General features: G+C 40.1%; 2 protein-coding genes across 2 annotated transcripts in view; one reads left to right on the top strand and one right to left on the bottom strand.

Annotated features, from left to right (window-relative positions):
- Nucleotides 1-763: 763 nt before the first annotated feature.
- RIBC2 (RIB43A domain with coiled-coils 2) lies at nucleotides 764-10,294 on the bottom strand. The gene is made up of 7 exons (XM_083366634.1): nucleotides 10,008-10,294; nucleotides 9,377-9,458; nucleotides 8,014-8,358; nucleotides 6,344-6,462; nucleotides 2,759-2,986; nucleotides 1,797-1,963; nucleotides 764-930 (listed from the first exon to the last, which is right to left on the bottom strand). The coding sequence occupies exons 1-7, from the start codon at nucleotides 10,110-10,112 to the stop codon at nucleotides 849-851; spliced, it is 1,128 nt and encodes a 375-aa protein (XP_083222760.1). The 5' UTR covers nucleotides 10,113-10,294; the 3' UTR covers nucleotides 764-848.
- A 1,928-nt stretch (nucleotides 10,295-12,222) lies between these two features.
- SMC1B (structural maintenance of chromosomes 1B) overlaps nucleotides 12,223-15,283 on the top strand; it is a gene marked incomplete at both ends in the record, with an annotated part of 33,525 nt that continues 30,464 nt past the window's right edge. Inside the window, 2 exons of the mRNA XM_083366239.1 lie at nucleotides 12,223-12,331; nucleotides 13,058-13,250. Coding sequence (XP_083222365.1) covers nucleotides 12,223-12,331; nucleotides 13,058-13,250 — 302 coding nt within the window. The remainder of the gene's footprint in view (nucleotides 12,332-13,057; nucleotides 13,251-15,283) is intronic.

The following is a 15,283-nucleotide window of genomic DNA, read 5'->3' on the forward strand; positions in this document are numbered from 1 at the left end:
GATAAAGAGAGCAAAACAATTTTTTTTGAAAATGCCAATAAACCAGGAAGATGCTGTAGGACATTAGCAAAAACAGGTTATTGAGGAAACAGTTTCAAAATCAAGTAGCCTTTTAAAAAAAATCCCATTGGCTCTTCTGTTAGCGGTAGCAAATCTGGGTAGTAAAAGTCCAGATGAATGCTAGGTGGAAGAAATGTGTTAAAATAGTTTTCTATAATTGCCTTCTGCCATCTTGTGGTCATCCAGATTTCTCAGCCTGAATAACGGTAGTTGTGACATGTGTCACCTATAAAAAACAAGTTATTCCACCATTACAACTACCATCTTGTCTTTTCTGATGGCTTTATTTTCCTTTTTCCCAATATAACTTTCTTTTCTAGATACTCACAAATCCCCCACTTGATTATCTTTTGCAGGATTTTCCCAGATGTTTTTATCAAACTGATTGGCCTATATTTTCCTGGATCCATTTTTCCCTTTTTTGTACAGGGAAACCACATCAGCAATTTTCTAGTCATGACACAAGAGCTTTGAAATATCTTTCATTCAGTGGCTTCGAAATATCATCTGCCAGTTCCTTCAGAACCCCAGGGTATAAATCATCTGGTCTAGGCGATTTGCACAGATGTTGTTATAGCACCATTTTGAAATTGATGCTTACAATTGGTGTTTATAATCTGCATCATTTTGTTGTATTTTTCATTCCTTTTCATAAATCAAACATTTATAGACCAAGAAAATCATCAGTAAAGTTAGATTTTTTTTATTACATATGTGAAGAAAGTAGAAATATTTTTTATAAACATATAACCTACACATCTGTATGAGAGTGAATATCGGCTCCAACATCATCGGCTAATTGTGTTAAACTGTGAGTAATACTGGCCAGAAGGAAAATTTGTATATACTTCTTCATTCATATATGCTTGTCTGAAAGGAAAAAAAAAGTTGATGCATGTTAATCGTTGGAAGTGTCTAAATATTAGATTGCTTATTCTCAGTATCAGCAGGACATCAATTTTAATGTTTTTTTTTTTTACGAACGGGCTAAAGAAATGAGAATGCCAGTTTGGTGAAATGGGTAAGAGATGAGGCTAGAAACCACTTAGGCATAAAGCCAACTAAGTGACTTGGGCCAGTCACTCTTAGCACCAGGAAGGAAGCAAACCATTTTAAAAAAACAACTTGCCAATAAAACTGCATATAAAACACTAGAACAGGGGTAGGCAACCTTGGCTCTTTTATGACTCGTGGACTTCAACTCCCAGAATTCCTGAGCCAGCCACGCTGAGAGGAAAGGGAGAGGTTTCCATGCTGAGCCATGGTGGCTCAGGAATTCTGGGAGTTGAAGTCCACGAGTCAGAAAAGAGCCAAGGCTGCCTACCCCTGCAGTAGAAAAAAGTGTCTTTTGAAATAAGTTGACATCAGTGGTGTTTGCTGAGGGCAGTCAGAAAAGGCAAGATGATGGACATGACAGCATCATTGAAGCCCCACCCCTTTCTACATGCATGCACATGAGATCCAACTCATTAGATTAAACAATGTGTAGGATTAGCCTTAATGTATAGAATGCAGAGGTCAGAGCAGGGCTATCTGGCAGGCTGGAAAGCTGTTGAAAATTACATTATTCTGCTGCTCCACTGGTCAAAGCTACCAGGTCTAAAGCATCCAGAAGCATCACATACACGTGCTTGCCGGAAGCAGATGCTAATGCTGCCAAGCCCCACGTCTGCCCCAGGGAGTTTCTGGGCTCATCTTGGGCTAGAACAAAGTGGGCATCCTGAAAAGTGTCTTACTTATTTTTCTGCTCCTGGGATAGCTGTGTGTTAAAATTATCTAACGTTCTCCGCAGGTCCCGATTCTGACGTTGCTGATGACGCTCATAGAGCAATTCGGCTCTGGCCTCCTGAATCCGCTTTCGGTCCCATTCTATGTTTTTCTGGTGTTCCTCTTCATCTAACCTCTGCATGAGGACCAGAAAGTTGGTTTATAGTCAGCAAACAAACACCTCCACCCCCCACCCACCCATTCCCATCTTTCTTTGCTGCTAATAGCTTTCAACAGGTGGGCTGCTAATGATCCTGGCTGCTAATGGAGGAGGAGGAGGAGGAGAGAAAGAGAAAGATCTTGACTTTTTTTTTTAACCACACCATGCAGAATTCCAGGTTGTTATTCCACAATGCTATTCCTTTAAAAAAAAAAAGGGACGCGGTGGCTCAGTGGGTTAGGACGCTGAGCTTGTCGATCAGAAGGTTGGCAGTTTGGCGGGTTGAATCCCGAGTGCCGCGTAGTAGAGTGAGTGCCTGTTACTCGTCCCAGCTTCTGCCAACCTAGCAGTTCGAAAGGACGTAAAAAAAATGCAAGTAGAAAAATAGGAACCACTACGGTGGGAAGGTAACAGCGTTTCGTGCGCCTTTGGCATCTAGTCATGCCGGCCACATGACCACGGAGATGTCCTCGGACAAGTGCTGGTTCTTCGGCTTTGAGCACCGGCCCCTAGAGTCAGAAACGACTAGCACGCAGAAACGACTTATTCCTTTAAAGCAGCAGCTCCCAGCCTTTTCTATACCCCTTACCCCTAGAGCGCTTCTGATATATTCTAGTACCCCTTACAAATGTTCGAAATAACGGTAACAAAGTATGCATAATTTTGAAAACCCAAGTTTTCCCACCCACAGGGGGTGTGAGCACACACACACACACACACACACACACACACACACACACTGGTTGGGAACCCCTGCTTTAAAGGGAGTACCAGCTTCTCCAGCACTTGTTGCAGTTGAATATCCCGGATTTCTTTCAGCTGAGCTTGGCTCATTCCTTTCCATCGATCTGTGATGATACCATTTGGTCCAAATGAGCTGACAGCTTGCTGTGGGTTTTCAGTTAACAGGTCCCCCTGAAGTTGGTTCAAAATCTCCCTCTCTTTTGCTTCTTTTTCTTGCTGTTTTTCGAGTCTTCTCTTACGCTCAGACTCAGCAGCCTTAAAAAAAGAAATTTAAAAAAAATCACAGAAATGTTTACAAAGTAAGAGAGGGTTGGTCCTCACCACATGGCAGCAACTGTTTGTTTTGTAGGATTTCTGGTAGGGAATAAAGACCGGATAAGATAAAGAGAAAAGGGGAAAGAAAAAAAAGCGAATAAGGAGAGAGTGCAAAGTCTTTTAAAACCCTTCTCTCATTCTGACTGTCAACGCTGCTAACATCGAATGTTATTGCTTGACAAGAGATGAAGAAGTAGCCATTTCATATGTTAAACTTGTGTATTGCTTTAAGAAATTTAGTTTAAGGTTGGGAGGGGGGACGAGTAGGATTGCACCTTTCAATACCATCTCTAACTAGAGAAGATAAGACCTTGGCGTTCTAACGGAAGGGAAACTGATTCTTTAAATTAATTGGAGAATATGATTAATGACAAAATTAGAAAGGTGGAGAATTGTGTTTTAATATATTGTGCAAGGGGCGGAGATTTCAGATTCCAGCTTCCTTCGAGCAAGCATCTGCTGGTATATTAGGCTAATAAACGACTTTTAAGGTAAACAATGCCTCAGAGTCACTTGAAAAGCTCATACGTCGGAAACTTGACACTGACACCTTAAAAATTAGAACTTGGTGGGTACCCAAGACTTTTGGCAAGAGAATGGACCAAACAAATTTCACGATGTCGTCACCCGCTGGGAAACTCGGTTTTGGGGACCACTTGTAAATACATTGGTGTGTCCGTTAAAAGTCGTTGGCACTGTTTGAAATTGTTCTGCCAGCAGCAAGATCTGACTGCCGGCACAGCGACGGATTTGACTGCAAATCAGGGCTGTTTCCGAAGGAGGCAGAGGAGGAGAGGTCCCAGGGCTTGTGGAGCGAAGGAACTGGATGAGGCTGTTGGCAGGCCCAGAGGAAAGGAGAGAGGCTTTTGGAGGAGTTGGAGGCGGCAGAAGTAGAGTGCCCCTTTAAGGAAAAGGTGGAAGAGAAAGGATCAGAAAAAGAAAAGGAGGCGAGGAGGTTGCCGTGCAGGAATACAAGCGAATTTGAGGGCTAATCCACCTGGAGCTTCGTTTCCATCTGTCCTGTTTGCCATCGTTCACTCCCTAGAGACTAAAACGGACAATCTGAAACTTGAGTTGGCCACAAACAAGGAGCCTATATCGGAGCCAGTGACCCTTTGGGAGCTGTATGCAACAAAATTTCATTTTGATGTATGCCGATGGATGTGCGTTTAAAGTGACAATAAAGTTATTATTATTATTATTAAGAAAGGCTTAGTGCTAATCACCGTTAAGTTCCTTTCCAACAAACCTGCCCCAAATAATGCACCAACCACAACTTGGATAGCTTATAATTTCCCTCTTCTTTTTGATCTCGGCAGACACATCCGGGAAGAATATCTTGAAGCAGCCACGTCGAGCTTGCAAAAGACGTGCCTCCTGCAGTCCTTTAGAAGGATCTAGATCAGCATCTATCCATCTTTCCACACACCTATGATTAACCATATATTCTGCAGCACTTTAAGGTAATTGATATCCTAGGAAGCTTTTGTGATTGATAGAGAAGTAGTGCCAGGACCTCCCCAGTCCTAATCCAACATCTTCTCCATAATGGCACCCTAAATACACACACACACACCACCTCATTTTAACCTATCAACAATCCTACACACTACACTGACTTAAGAAAGTGAGTCACTTATACCCAAAATCACCCAGTAAATTTCCATGGCTGAAGATGAAGTAAAACCTATCCCACTACACTAGTAGCTTGCTTTTTTTTTCAAAAGAGGATGAGAATTATTAGATTGCCACTGAACTATATGCTCAGTCTGAGCTGAGAAGATATGCCGGACCGTGGTTAAGAGAAGATGCCTTATAACAAGCCATCATTCTATATTCCAGTTTAAACTCTCCTCTTTAATTGCAAGTTTCCTGTGATCTGGATTGAGATGGATTCCCTGTGGAGGGTATCTGGAGGAGGTCAAAAAAGTCAAGATAACGGCTGTGGTTTTTTTTTATCCCCATTCTCTCCAGATGTCCCACCCCTCCCAGCAACATCGCCAAGAGCCGAGAAATGCATTTTGACACCAAAGCCAATTCCTTTACTGCTTATTCAGATAATTTATTCAGGCATCCCCTTTTTTAATCGAGCTTGAGATGCAGCTTACTAGAGGAGTTTTTAGGAAGCAATTATTTGTAGAAACCAAATCTTGCTGTTCTCTTCTAGTTAACCACTCTGACACAGAGATATACAATTAATTGACTTGTTTCTACTATTGAAGCAGAAATATGATTAATAATTAGCCAGTTTAATTAAAACAATGAACTCGCTCTCCCCAGAACGGTTGGTACAAAGCTCTTGGAAAATTAACAAGGGAACAAATCTTTTGCTTGTAATCTATTGCTCTTACAGATAGAGATTATCCCTAGTTATTACAGCTACTGAACAGTATTAACGTAATCAGGCCACAAATTAGTGAGATCATTGCACACATGATGCAAAGTATAATTTATACTGACATCCTGATCTAGGTGATGTCCTTTGTCCTCTCACAGTCTGCCCATGAGTTCACTGATGGATTTATACCTCCTTCCAAGCCAGGGGTCTTCAAACTTGGCCCTTTTATGACTTGTGTACTTCAACTCCCAAAACTCCTCAGCCAGCATGCCTGGCTGAGGAGTTCTGGGAGCTGAAGTCCACAAGTCATAAAAGGGCCAAGTTTGAAGACCCCTGTTCCAAGCCATGAAACAAACCACAAGGATTAACAAGCAAGTACTATGCCTTCAGTTCGGTGAGTAACACTCAATCCTCTGGAGGGGTTCAAAATATGCAGAGACACAAAACAGTCCAGTTTCCTTCCCTTGCTTAGGACAAGGCTTAATCAGAAACGAGCATTGTGTTGAGCGCTCAGCATGGCATCCAAGACAGGGCAGGGAGAGCCACAAATGACAAGGTGAAAATTACTGCCAACCCAACTGTGAGATCATGCCAGAACTACTGCTGCATGGGCATTGCATATTTAGAACTAGGAACTATCATTCATAAAAGTAGAGGGGTGATAGTAGGCTTTGAAGATTGGACTGGATGCTGGGTTTTAAGTATAGTTTTCAAGTTTGAATGATGTAAATTCAAAATACTCTCCAAAATTAAGTTACGCTTTTGGAGGAATTCTATATATGTTATTACCCATCCAACTCCAATGGAAGCTTAAACTCCTTGGAGAATTAGAAGAATATAAATGAATATTGTATATCTGATAAAGCAGTAGACAGATATAGATATATAGATATATCTGCTTTATCAGATACACAATATTATCTACAGTATTTAAGTAATAGTAACCGATTTTGCTTTACCAGGGCTTTATTGAATTCTGTAGTAGTGATACAAATTGCTCGTCTGGTTTCCTCATCTGCTCTTTGGAGATTCATAGCCTTTTCATCAAGCTCCAGTCTCTGCTGCTTATAGAGTTCATCTATAAATCGAAACAATTCCGTTATGTTACAAGTGCCATGTAGTAAATCACTGCCCCCCCCTCCAAAAGCAATAGCAATAGCACTTAGTCTTATACTCCACTCCACGCTGCTTTGCAACATTCCCTGAGCAGTTTACAATGTCGAATCCTCATTTTACCAATCTCAGAAGGTAAAATGAGCCCCATCCGAATTGAGCTCCAGGCTGTGGGCAGAATTAGCTTGCAATACTGCATTCTAAACACTGTGCCACCACAACTCCTGTTTCTTCAAATCTTGGTTCTTTAGCCCAAGTTCCCAGCTTCTGTCCCTCCTCCATTCTTCAAGTGTTTTCCCTTTACCAGAGACAAATTCTATGTTTTCAGTTCTTGCAGTGTTTCCTATTAAGGTCCAATGGAGAAGAATGTGGCTAATATCTACCATTTTTTCTTGTATTTGAATTTGAGCTTGACGCAAGGATGGACAGCTCCACATTCTTGACGCAAGGATGCACTTTGGTTGCTGACCCTGGTTATTTTTGTTTCAAAGTGGATTTTGACAGGTTTTTTTATTTTTGTATATTGGTTTTTAACTTGTTTTTTTTAAAAAGAATGTTGCCTTTAACTGTGGTGAGCCACCTAGAGTTACTAAAGTGGAATGGGCAGCAATGCAAATCAAATAAATACATTTCATATATGCTTTGCCTATCAAATGAGGAATATGGCGTCTTGAAAAGGGCCCTTCTATCAACTTCAGCAACTCAACAAATGTGTAGTGGTGTCAGGACCCACCCCAATCCATGTCTTAGGAAAACAAAAAACTCTTGGAGTCAGTTCTAATCCAAAAGGAATTTTTCTACCAGGACATGCTTGGTTGTGGAAATACAAGACAGGACTTGGTAATGTTTTACAAACTGAAACTTTATAAAGAGTTCCCGGTTCAATTTGGTCAGCCCCCCATCATTTTACTTTGTGTCATCCCTTTCGTGGGAAAAAGGGAACTTCGAATCTTTATGGTTATTGCCTTCTTCCTTTACAGATTCAAATGGAGACACAGGCCAGATACCTTCTTCCCTAACCCTCCCCTTTGTTCCCCCAGTTCAAAAGGTTTCCCTTGGTCTTTGAAATAACCTAAGGCAGGCTGAATCCACATGTGCTCCTCCTTCCTCGGGAGATGGCAGAATCCATGGGGGGGGGGGGAAATAATGTTTTAAACATACATTTATGAATGTGATATAAATGGATTCTGACAGTGGGAGAGTAATCTCTTATATAGACAGTCCTTTGGTCATTTAGGATTTTAAAGTATTGACAGATTAATTTACGCCTGCAAAACAGCCACGCCAGTTTTTCAAAACAGGCATCAGTGGTTTTCAAAGTAGACAACCTTAAGATGTGTGGACTACTTAATCTTTTAAATCATAACAGTAACTATGAGTGAGAAACAAGGTCCCTCAACACCCAAAGTGGTAAAGGGGGAAGTAAAGAAGAAGAGAAATCACATCATGGCACTCTTTGCAAAATTTGGCAGATGACAACTGTTAAGCCAATTCCCTATTGCAGATTCAATCATACCTGCATATTTTTTATCTGCAAGCGCTTTCTGCTTTTCCTCTTCTTGCTGCAATAGCCATTCTCTGGTTTGCTCTTGCTGGAACCTCCATCTATTCTTACTGTTTAAATCTTCTCCCATGAACTTCTGCAAGCTGGATATGGTACAGCGTGGATCACTGTCAGCAAGGTGAGCAGCAGTATCTTTCTGGAGGTGTTGTGGGTCAAAGAGGTCATATTCACGCGCTGTTTCTGGCTTCTGATAATTTTGACGAAATTCGTTCATAGCTTTGTTTAGAATTTGGGTATCTCTTTTCTTTCGTTCGTCTAACAGACAGAGGATCTTATCATTTTGTTTCATCTCTGCAGCTATATTTAGAAGGGGGAAAAACGCTGTGATTCCAATCCTTAAAAAAATACATTTTTTGTGAAGTTAAATAGCATGTTGCATGGCTAAAGTTTATTGTCTCAATCCAAATAATATCAGTGCTCTCTTTTACCTGTTCAGATTATACATTCAAGCACTTTATTTCCATGCAAAAAAGTTCATAGTTACAGGTAGTCCACAACTTTATGACCACAGTTGGGACCAGAATTTCCATTGCTAAGCAAGAGAGCTGTTAAACAAATTGCATCTAATTTTATGACCTTGTTTGCCATAGTTGTTAAACAATCACTGTAGTTGTGAAATTGTAAAACATGCAGTTGTTAAGCTTCCTATAGTGACTTTGCTTGGTCCCAAATGGCCTGGGATGTTGCAACCATTATAAATAAACAAAATCTGATCACATGACCATGGGGATGCTGCAATGGTCGTAAGTGTGAGGTGTCACTTTTTTCAGTGACATTATAACTTGGAATGGTCACTAACAAAAATAGATATAAAAATTGCAGACTACCTATATTTTCAAATATCCCTTTAAAAGAATGTTGCACAGGGGCACTTCTATAACCTAACATCCACACCAATAAAATTCCTCATAGCTCACAACGGTCTTTATTCGTACTTATTGCAGCTCGATTAAGCCCAGAATAACTAATGTTTCAACCATCTGTATCCCTGTCTTGCAGTCCTATTTTAATATGTGCTGGGGGAAAAACCAGCTGAGTGAAAAAAATCCTCAAGACTGGGACAAATACACTGAGATGCTCTGGAAAAAGAGAGATGTATGTGATGGAAGTTCTCACCAAGATGTCAAAACCCAAACCTTGCAGAGTTCAAGCATCTTATGATTTACAACTATCTTACTTGCCCAAGGAAAACCTCAGGTCAGTGGATGCCGGGACAGGAATGGAATCAAAGTTTTATGGTAGAAGGGCTGAAGGAGAACTCATTTTTATAGCCATCAGACAAATGATTTTTTTAAAAAAATGATATGATATATACCAATGGAATCATCATGGGCCCTCTGGACTGCTTCTTGAATCTTCTTGTCTTTTACTTGGGTGTCCAGAGCTTCCTTGTCAATCTGTGGTAGGTATGAAGAAAAACCTGGTTCAGATCTCATACCAAACAAGATAACCCCAGAAGAGGAAATTTCCCAAAATAACCTCAGCTTTAACTGCTATTTTCAGGAAACAAAAAGCTGAGACAAATAAAGGCAACAAAATATTATTCTAGTCTTCATGGATGAATTAAAACTAAATAAATCACTAGAATTACATTGCATCCCATTAAATAGATTTTTTAAACTCTCAAATACAGAACTATTAAACTTGTAATTCAGTTATGTCACATATCTTTAAGACTGTCCTTTGGATGTATGTCATGTGCAAAGGGTTGCACTCCCAATTGTGTGCTGTAAAATTATACCAAATAATTATTTGGGCATCGTCTGTTTCTGGGTAGGAAAACTTTCCTCTTTTCTCCTTTTGCGTATAAAATAAAGAGAATTTTTTTAAAAAAATGCATGAAGTCACACAACTGGCGTTGAAAAAACTATCCCAATACTAGTTGGTGCCAAAGAATTAAATTTAAATGACAGTCAAGAAATCTAAACAATTACAGAACTTCCTACCCCGATAGTCCTGACTCGGGCATCAAAGATCCGGCTTTGCCTTTGCAGCTCCCGGTAGCGCCTCCGCTCCCGTGCCGCTGCCTCGGCCCGGGAGTGCAGAGCCATAGCCGGCCAGAGCAGTCCTGCGGAAGCAGGGAGGATGAAAGAAGATGCTTCGCGCCGGGGAAGGTATCTAGGACGCGCAGCATCCCCGGCGCCTAGCAACGGTCTCCACAACTCAGAGTTGCTAAGGAAATGAGCTAAAGCTCTTCCGCTCGAACATGGTTCGAGCTATCGAGGCTCTCTTGCCCGCAGTTGCCGTCAAGAATAGAGATTAAGCGATTGCTAGAGTGGCCACAACATCCCACCGTCAGGAGTTTAGAACGGAGGCAAGGACCCCACCCCCTTAGGGCGGGGCAACGCCTCGGAAGGCGGAGCGCGGCCGGGGGGGGGGAAGCCTTCCCTTTCAAGTCTCGCGAGATATCCTTTCCCCTCAAGAATAGCGCGGACTCGGCCGAATTGGCGGGAAGGGAGCTTGTTACGCTGTGAGGGCAGGGAGTCGAGGTCTCTGTATTAATTGTCTAACCTTCTGTATAAGCTCTTATATCGTTCATCGCGGGTCTCTGGAAAGGGAATATAGTCTTGTGGTCGCCGCTCGTTATTTTGCACATTTCAAGCGCTCGTCCTGCCCGGTTAGGCGCGGTAATACCTCAGATGAAATTTCCCAACCGCGCGGTTCATCGTCCATCTTTTGTTTCCTTTCCAGAATTTTTTTTTATTCCCCCCACCCCCTTTGAGGGCAAGCTGCGTGGAATCCAGTTGACATAAATACCGAAGTGACGCGTTGAAGTGTTTAAAAAAAAATGGGTGCTCTTTGAGGAACCAGGTTACCCCTCCAGAGGTGTCCCCAAAATGCTGATATTTCATCCCTTCTAGAAGGGACTATATAATTGGAGGAAATGAATGCCCATGTTCAAGAGTAATGTTTCTATAAAGGCAAGGGGCAGCTTAAAAACGGAGATAGTGGGTCCACCAGTTTTGGCTAGTCTGCACTCGGGTTAATTTTAAAATATGTGAACCTTTCCTTAGTAATATATATATATATATATATATATATATATATATATATATATATATATATATATATATATATATATATATATATATGGATATATATGGATATATGGATCTTTGGTCATTCGGGTTGTTTCGCGCGTAGAATTGAAGGTGTAGGAGCAACGTTTCGTCATCCTCAGGCTGGTGGCTTCAGCTTCCTTCTGGGAGAAGCATGTGAGGATGATGGATGGGATTCCGTCGAAACGTTGCTCCTACACCTTCAATTCTACGTGGGAAAAAACCTGAATGACCAAAGATCCACATGCAAACACCCGCGAAAACCTCAGAAATATATATATATATGTAACTTTTAAATTGCTAACAAAGAATTAAGGGAGACTGATATGCATTCAAGTCAGCCATACCCTTCCGAGATTCGAACCTGGGCTGATTACACATTAGGCAGTTGTTTTCACCTCTAAGCCACAGGATCTCTCTCGCTTTGTTAGCTGAGAAGCAAGGGGAGATATATGTCGAATGCTTGTTAACTATTTTTTAGATTACCTTGCTAGGCCCCAAACAGGAAAGATTTAGCTAGCAAGGTATTCAAAAGGCTTGATAAATACTTAACATATATGTGTGTGTATGTATGTGTGTGTGTGTGTATATGTGTGTGTGTGTGTGTGTGTAGATCTTTGCTCATTCACGTAGAATTGAAGGTATAAGAGTAACGTTTCGACGAAATCTCATCCGTCATCCTCAGGCTGGTGGCTTCAGCTTCGTTCTGGGAGAAGAGTGTGTGTGTGTGTGTGTGTGTGTATGCATTCAAATGAAAAAAAAATAAGTTGCAGCCAAAGACTAGGGCATAATAAAGCTCAGTAGCATAAAACAGGAGACATATAAAGAACAAATGGTTAAAATTAACAGACTAGCATATCCATTAGATGATTGCACACTTTGTGTATAATATAGCAGAATTTAGCAACTTTAAGAATAACAGATTAACATACAAAAGTAAAAATGAAATTAGAAAATTGGGAAATTTGCTTCAATACGAGGCTATGAATGCTAATTATACCAGCATAATAAAACGCAATATAGCAAATGTTCTTATTTTGGCTCCATCAATCACGGCAGTGTTCTGTCTCACATTCCCTTTGCTTTCCTTCCTCATCCATAGATGGGCTACTTAAAGCTTTTGCTGATTGAGAATTTCAAATCCTGGCGGGGACAGCAATGCATTGGGCCGTTCAAGAAATTCACTTGTATCATTGGACCTAACGGCTCAGGTAATGTGTGGAAATGAGTTCTAGCAGTTCCCTTCAGTCAGGATAGGGCTTTTCAACCAGTGGTACAGGTACCGCCTGTAGTACATTGGCACCTGGCAGGTGGTACGAGACCATCCTAGAAAAGTAGCGGGCGAGGGGAATGAGCTGAACTGGTGGCAGTATCACACAAGCCTGAGCAAGAGATGGGTGGAGCTAGGCGACTGGTGGTACTCGGATGTTGCCATATCCTAAAAGTACAATGTGTGAAAAGGTTGAAAAGCCTTGAGTTAGGACCCTCCTAGACTTCTGTATCCCTTTTCAACACCTATTGTACCTATTTTATCCTATACATGGTTGCATTTTTTCAAGATGTTTCCCTCCCCTGCTAGACTGGCTGTAGTACAGTATTGTGCAATTGTTCTTGTTGAAAAGCAAAAATGCTTTAGGTAAATAAAATATTATTGATTAAAGGGTACAAACAAATTAAGCTATATAAATAGCTATTTAATTTATATTGGCAGTAAAATATTAATCTGTACAAGAAATGCCATTCCATTGGGGAAGGAGAACAAATGTTGTGTTTAGAAGGAACATTAAGAATTAAGAATTCCCTTAGTAAGTGTTTACAGCAGGTAAAGGGATATATCAGTGAAGGGTGAAAATGGTTTCATGAAATTTAAAACAGTGATATTTGTAATTCTAATTTATAACTATAAAAAGCTATTTTAACATTTTATGCAATTAAAGGGAAATCAAATGTAATGGATGCCCTTAGCTTTGTAATGGGTGAAAAGACATCTAATTTAAGAGTGAAGCACATTCAGGAACTGATACATGGGGCACATGTTGGAAAGCCAGTTTCTTCAAGTGGAAGTGTAACAATGGTGTATGTAGAAGAAAATGGGGAAGAGAGAAGATTTTCAAGGATTATTCGAGGCAAGTACAATTTTTTCTAAAAATGAAATATTGTGAAGTATTGTTTTGTTCAATTACATGTGGCAAATTTATGTCATAGGCTGTTGGATAAATTCACATTTTATAAAATGGGAATATCTTTGTTGTCTGGTATATGATTAAGCATAGCGAGAAGAGCAGAAAATTTATGGATTGGACAATATCAAGTAATAATAATAATAATAATAATAATAATAATAATAATAAGAAGAAGAAGAAGAAGAAGAAGAAGAAGTAGTAGTTGGAAGGTCATCTAGTCCAACCCCCTGCTCAGGCAGGAAACCCTATACCATTTCAGACAAATGGCTGGCCAGTCTCTTCTTAAAAACTTCCAGTGTTGGAGCATTCACCACTTCTGGAGGCAGGTTGTTCCACTGGTTAATTGTTCTAACTGTCAGGAAGTTTCTCCTTAGTTCTAGGTTGCTTCTCTCCTTGACTAGTTTCCATCCGTTGCTTCTTGTCCTGCTTTCAGGTCCTTTGGAGAATAGCTTGACTCCCTCTTCTTTGTGGCAGCCCCTGAGATATTTAATAGGATATATTGGATAATATCACCTTCTGCCCTGGCTCCTGCCCTGTAGAACATTATGGCTCCTGGGTGAGATTGCGCCCACCGTTTTGGCCTTCCGAAAAGCCCTGATGGGAGCAGCTCATTTTAGAAGTAGTTAATAAAATCCCACCTCCTCCATGTATGTATCTTGTTCCTTTCCTTTCCTTTCCATCCTTGTTAATTTTTAAGTCAATTTTAGTGTTAACATTTATTGTTCTAATGTTTTATTTTGTTGCTTTTGTTCATAGTAAGCCACCTAAAGTCGCCTTAGGCAAGATGGGTGGCATATAAGTTTAATAAATAAAATAAAATAAATATTAAAGTAATTGTTGTTAGGAATAAAACTGCCGATGTACATTATTTTAAAGGCATACACCAAATAGTTTTTTTAAAAAAAAACATGTAAAACAAAATGAATAGATACTAATACAGTATAAGACAACATTTTGTTATAAAAATGATATTTTTCATAGGCAAAATAAATATCATACAGAATAAAAGAGTTGAAAGGGACCTTGGAGGTCTTCTAGTCCAACTTCTCCTTTTCTATCAAGAGACCCTATACCATTCTGAGCAAATGGCTGTCCAATCTCTTCTTAAAAACTTCCAGTGATGGGTACCCACAACATCTGGATGCAAGCCATTCCACTGATTAATTGTTCTCATTGACAGGAATTTTCTCCTTAATTCTAGGTTGGATCTCTTTGTTAAACTTCCATCCATTACTTCTTATCTTGTCCTTAGTTGCTTTAGAGAATAGGTTGACCCCCTATTCTCTGGACAGCCTCTCAAATATTGGAAGACTGCTATCGTGTCACCCCAGTCCTCTTTGTTAGACAAACATTTCCATTTCTCATATCTGTTCATCATATGGTTTAACCTCTAATCCATTAACCATCTTTGTTACTTTTCTCTGCACTCTTTTCTAGAGTCCAACATCTTTTTTGTACCATGTTGACCAAATTTGGATGCAGTATTCCAATCTAAATGTGCCAGTGCAATATAAAGTGGCACTAATACTTCACGTGATCTTGATACTATTCCCCTGTTGATGCAGCCTAGGACTGCATTGGCTCTTTTGGCAACTGTAGCACATTGCTGGCTCATAACATAAATTATTGTCCACTAGGACTCCTACATCCCTCTCACAGTTACTGCTAAGGTTTTTAAAAAATACATTATAAGCAAGTGAAATTCAGGAAGTAAAACACAACAAAATTATTAGGGGCATAAACAAAACAGCTGCTTAACATGAAGAATTACAATATGCATAATTATAGCTTTAAATATGAAGCGAAATATTTATGCAATGCAAAATTTGCAATATCTCAGTACAGATTTAAAAAGAAATAGTTTGCTGTTAGGTTCAAGCTGTGTATCCATGAGAAAGGAAAGGAAAAGAAAGAGGAGGAAGGGAGGGGGAGAGAGAGAGAGAAAAGAAAGAGAAAGAAAGAAAGCCTTATACCGTATTT

The sequence above is a fragment of the Vipera ursinii genome, assembly GCF_947247035.1.
Source record: "Vipera ursinii genome assembly, chromosome: 6".
NCBI classification, from domain to species: Eukaryota; Metazoa; Chordata; class Lepidosauria; order Squamata; family Viperidae; genus Vipera; species Vipera ursinii.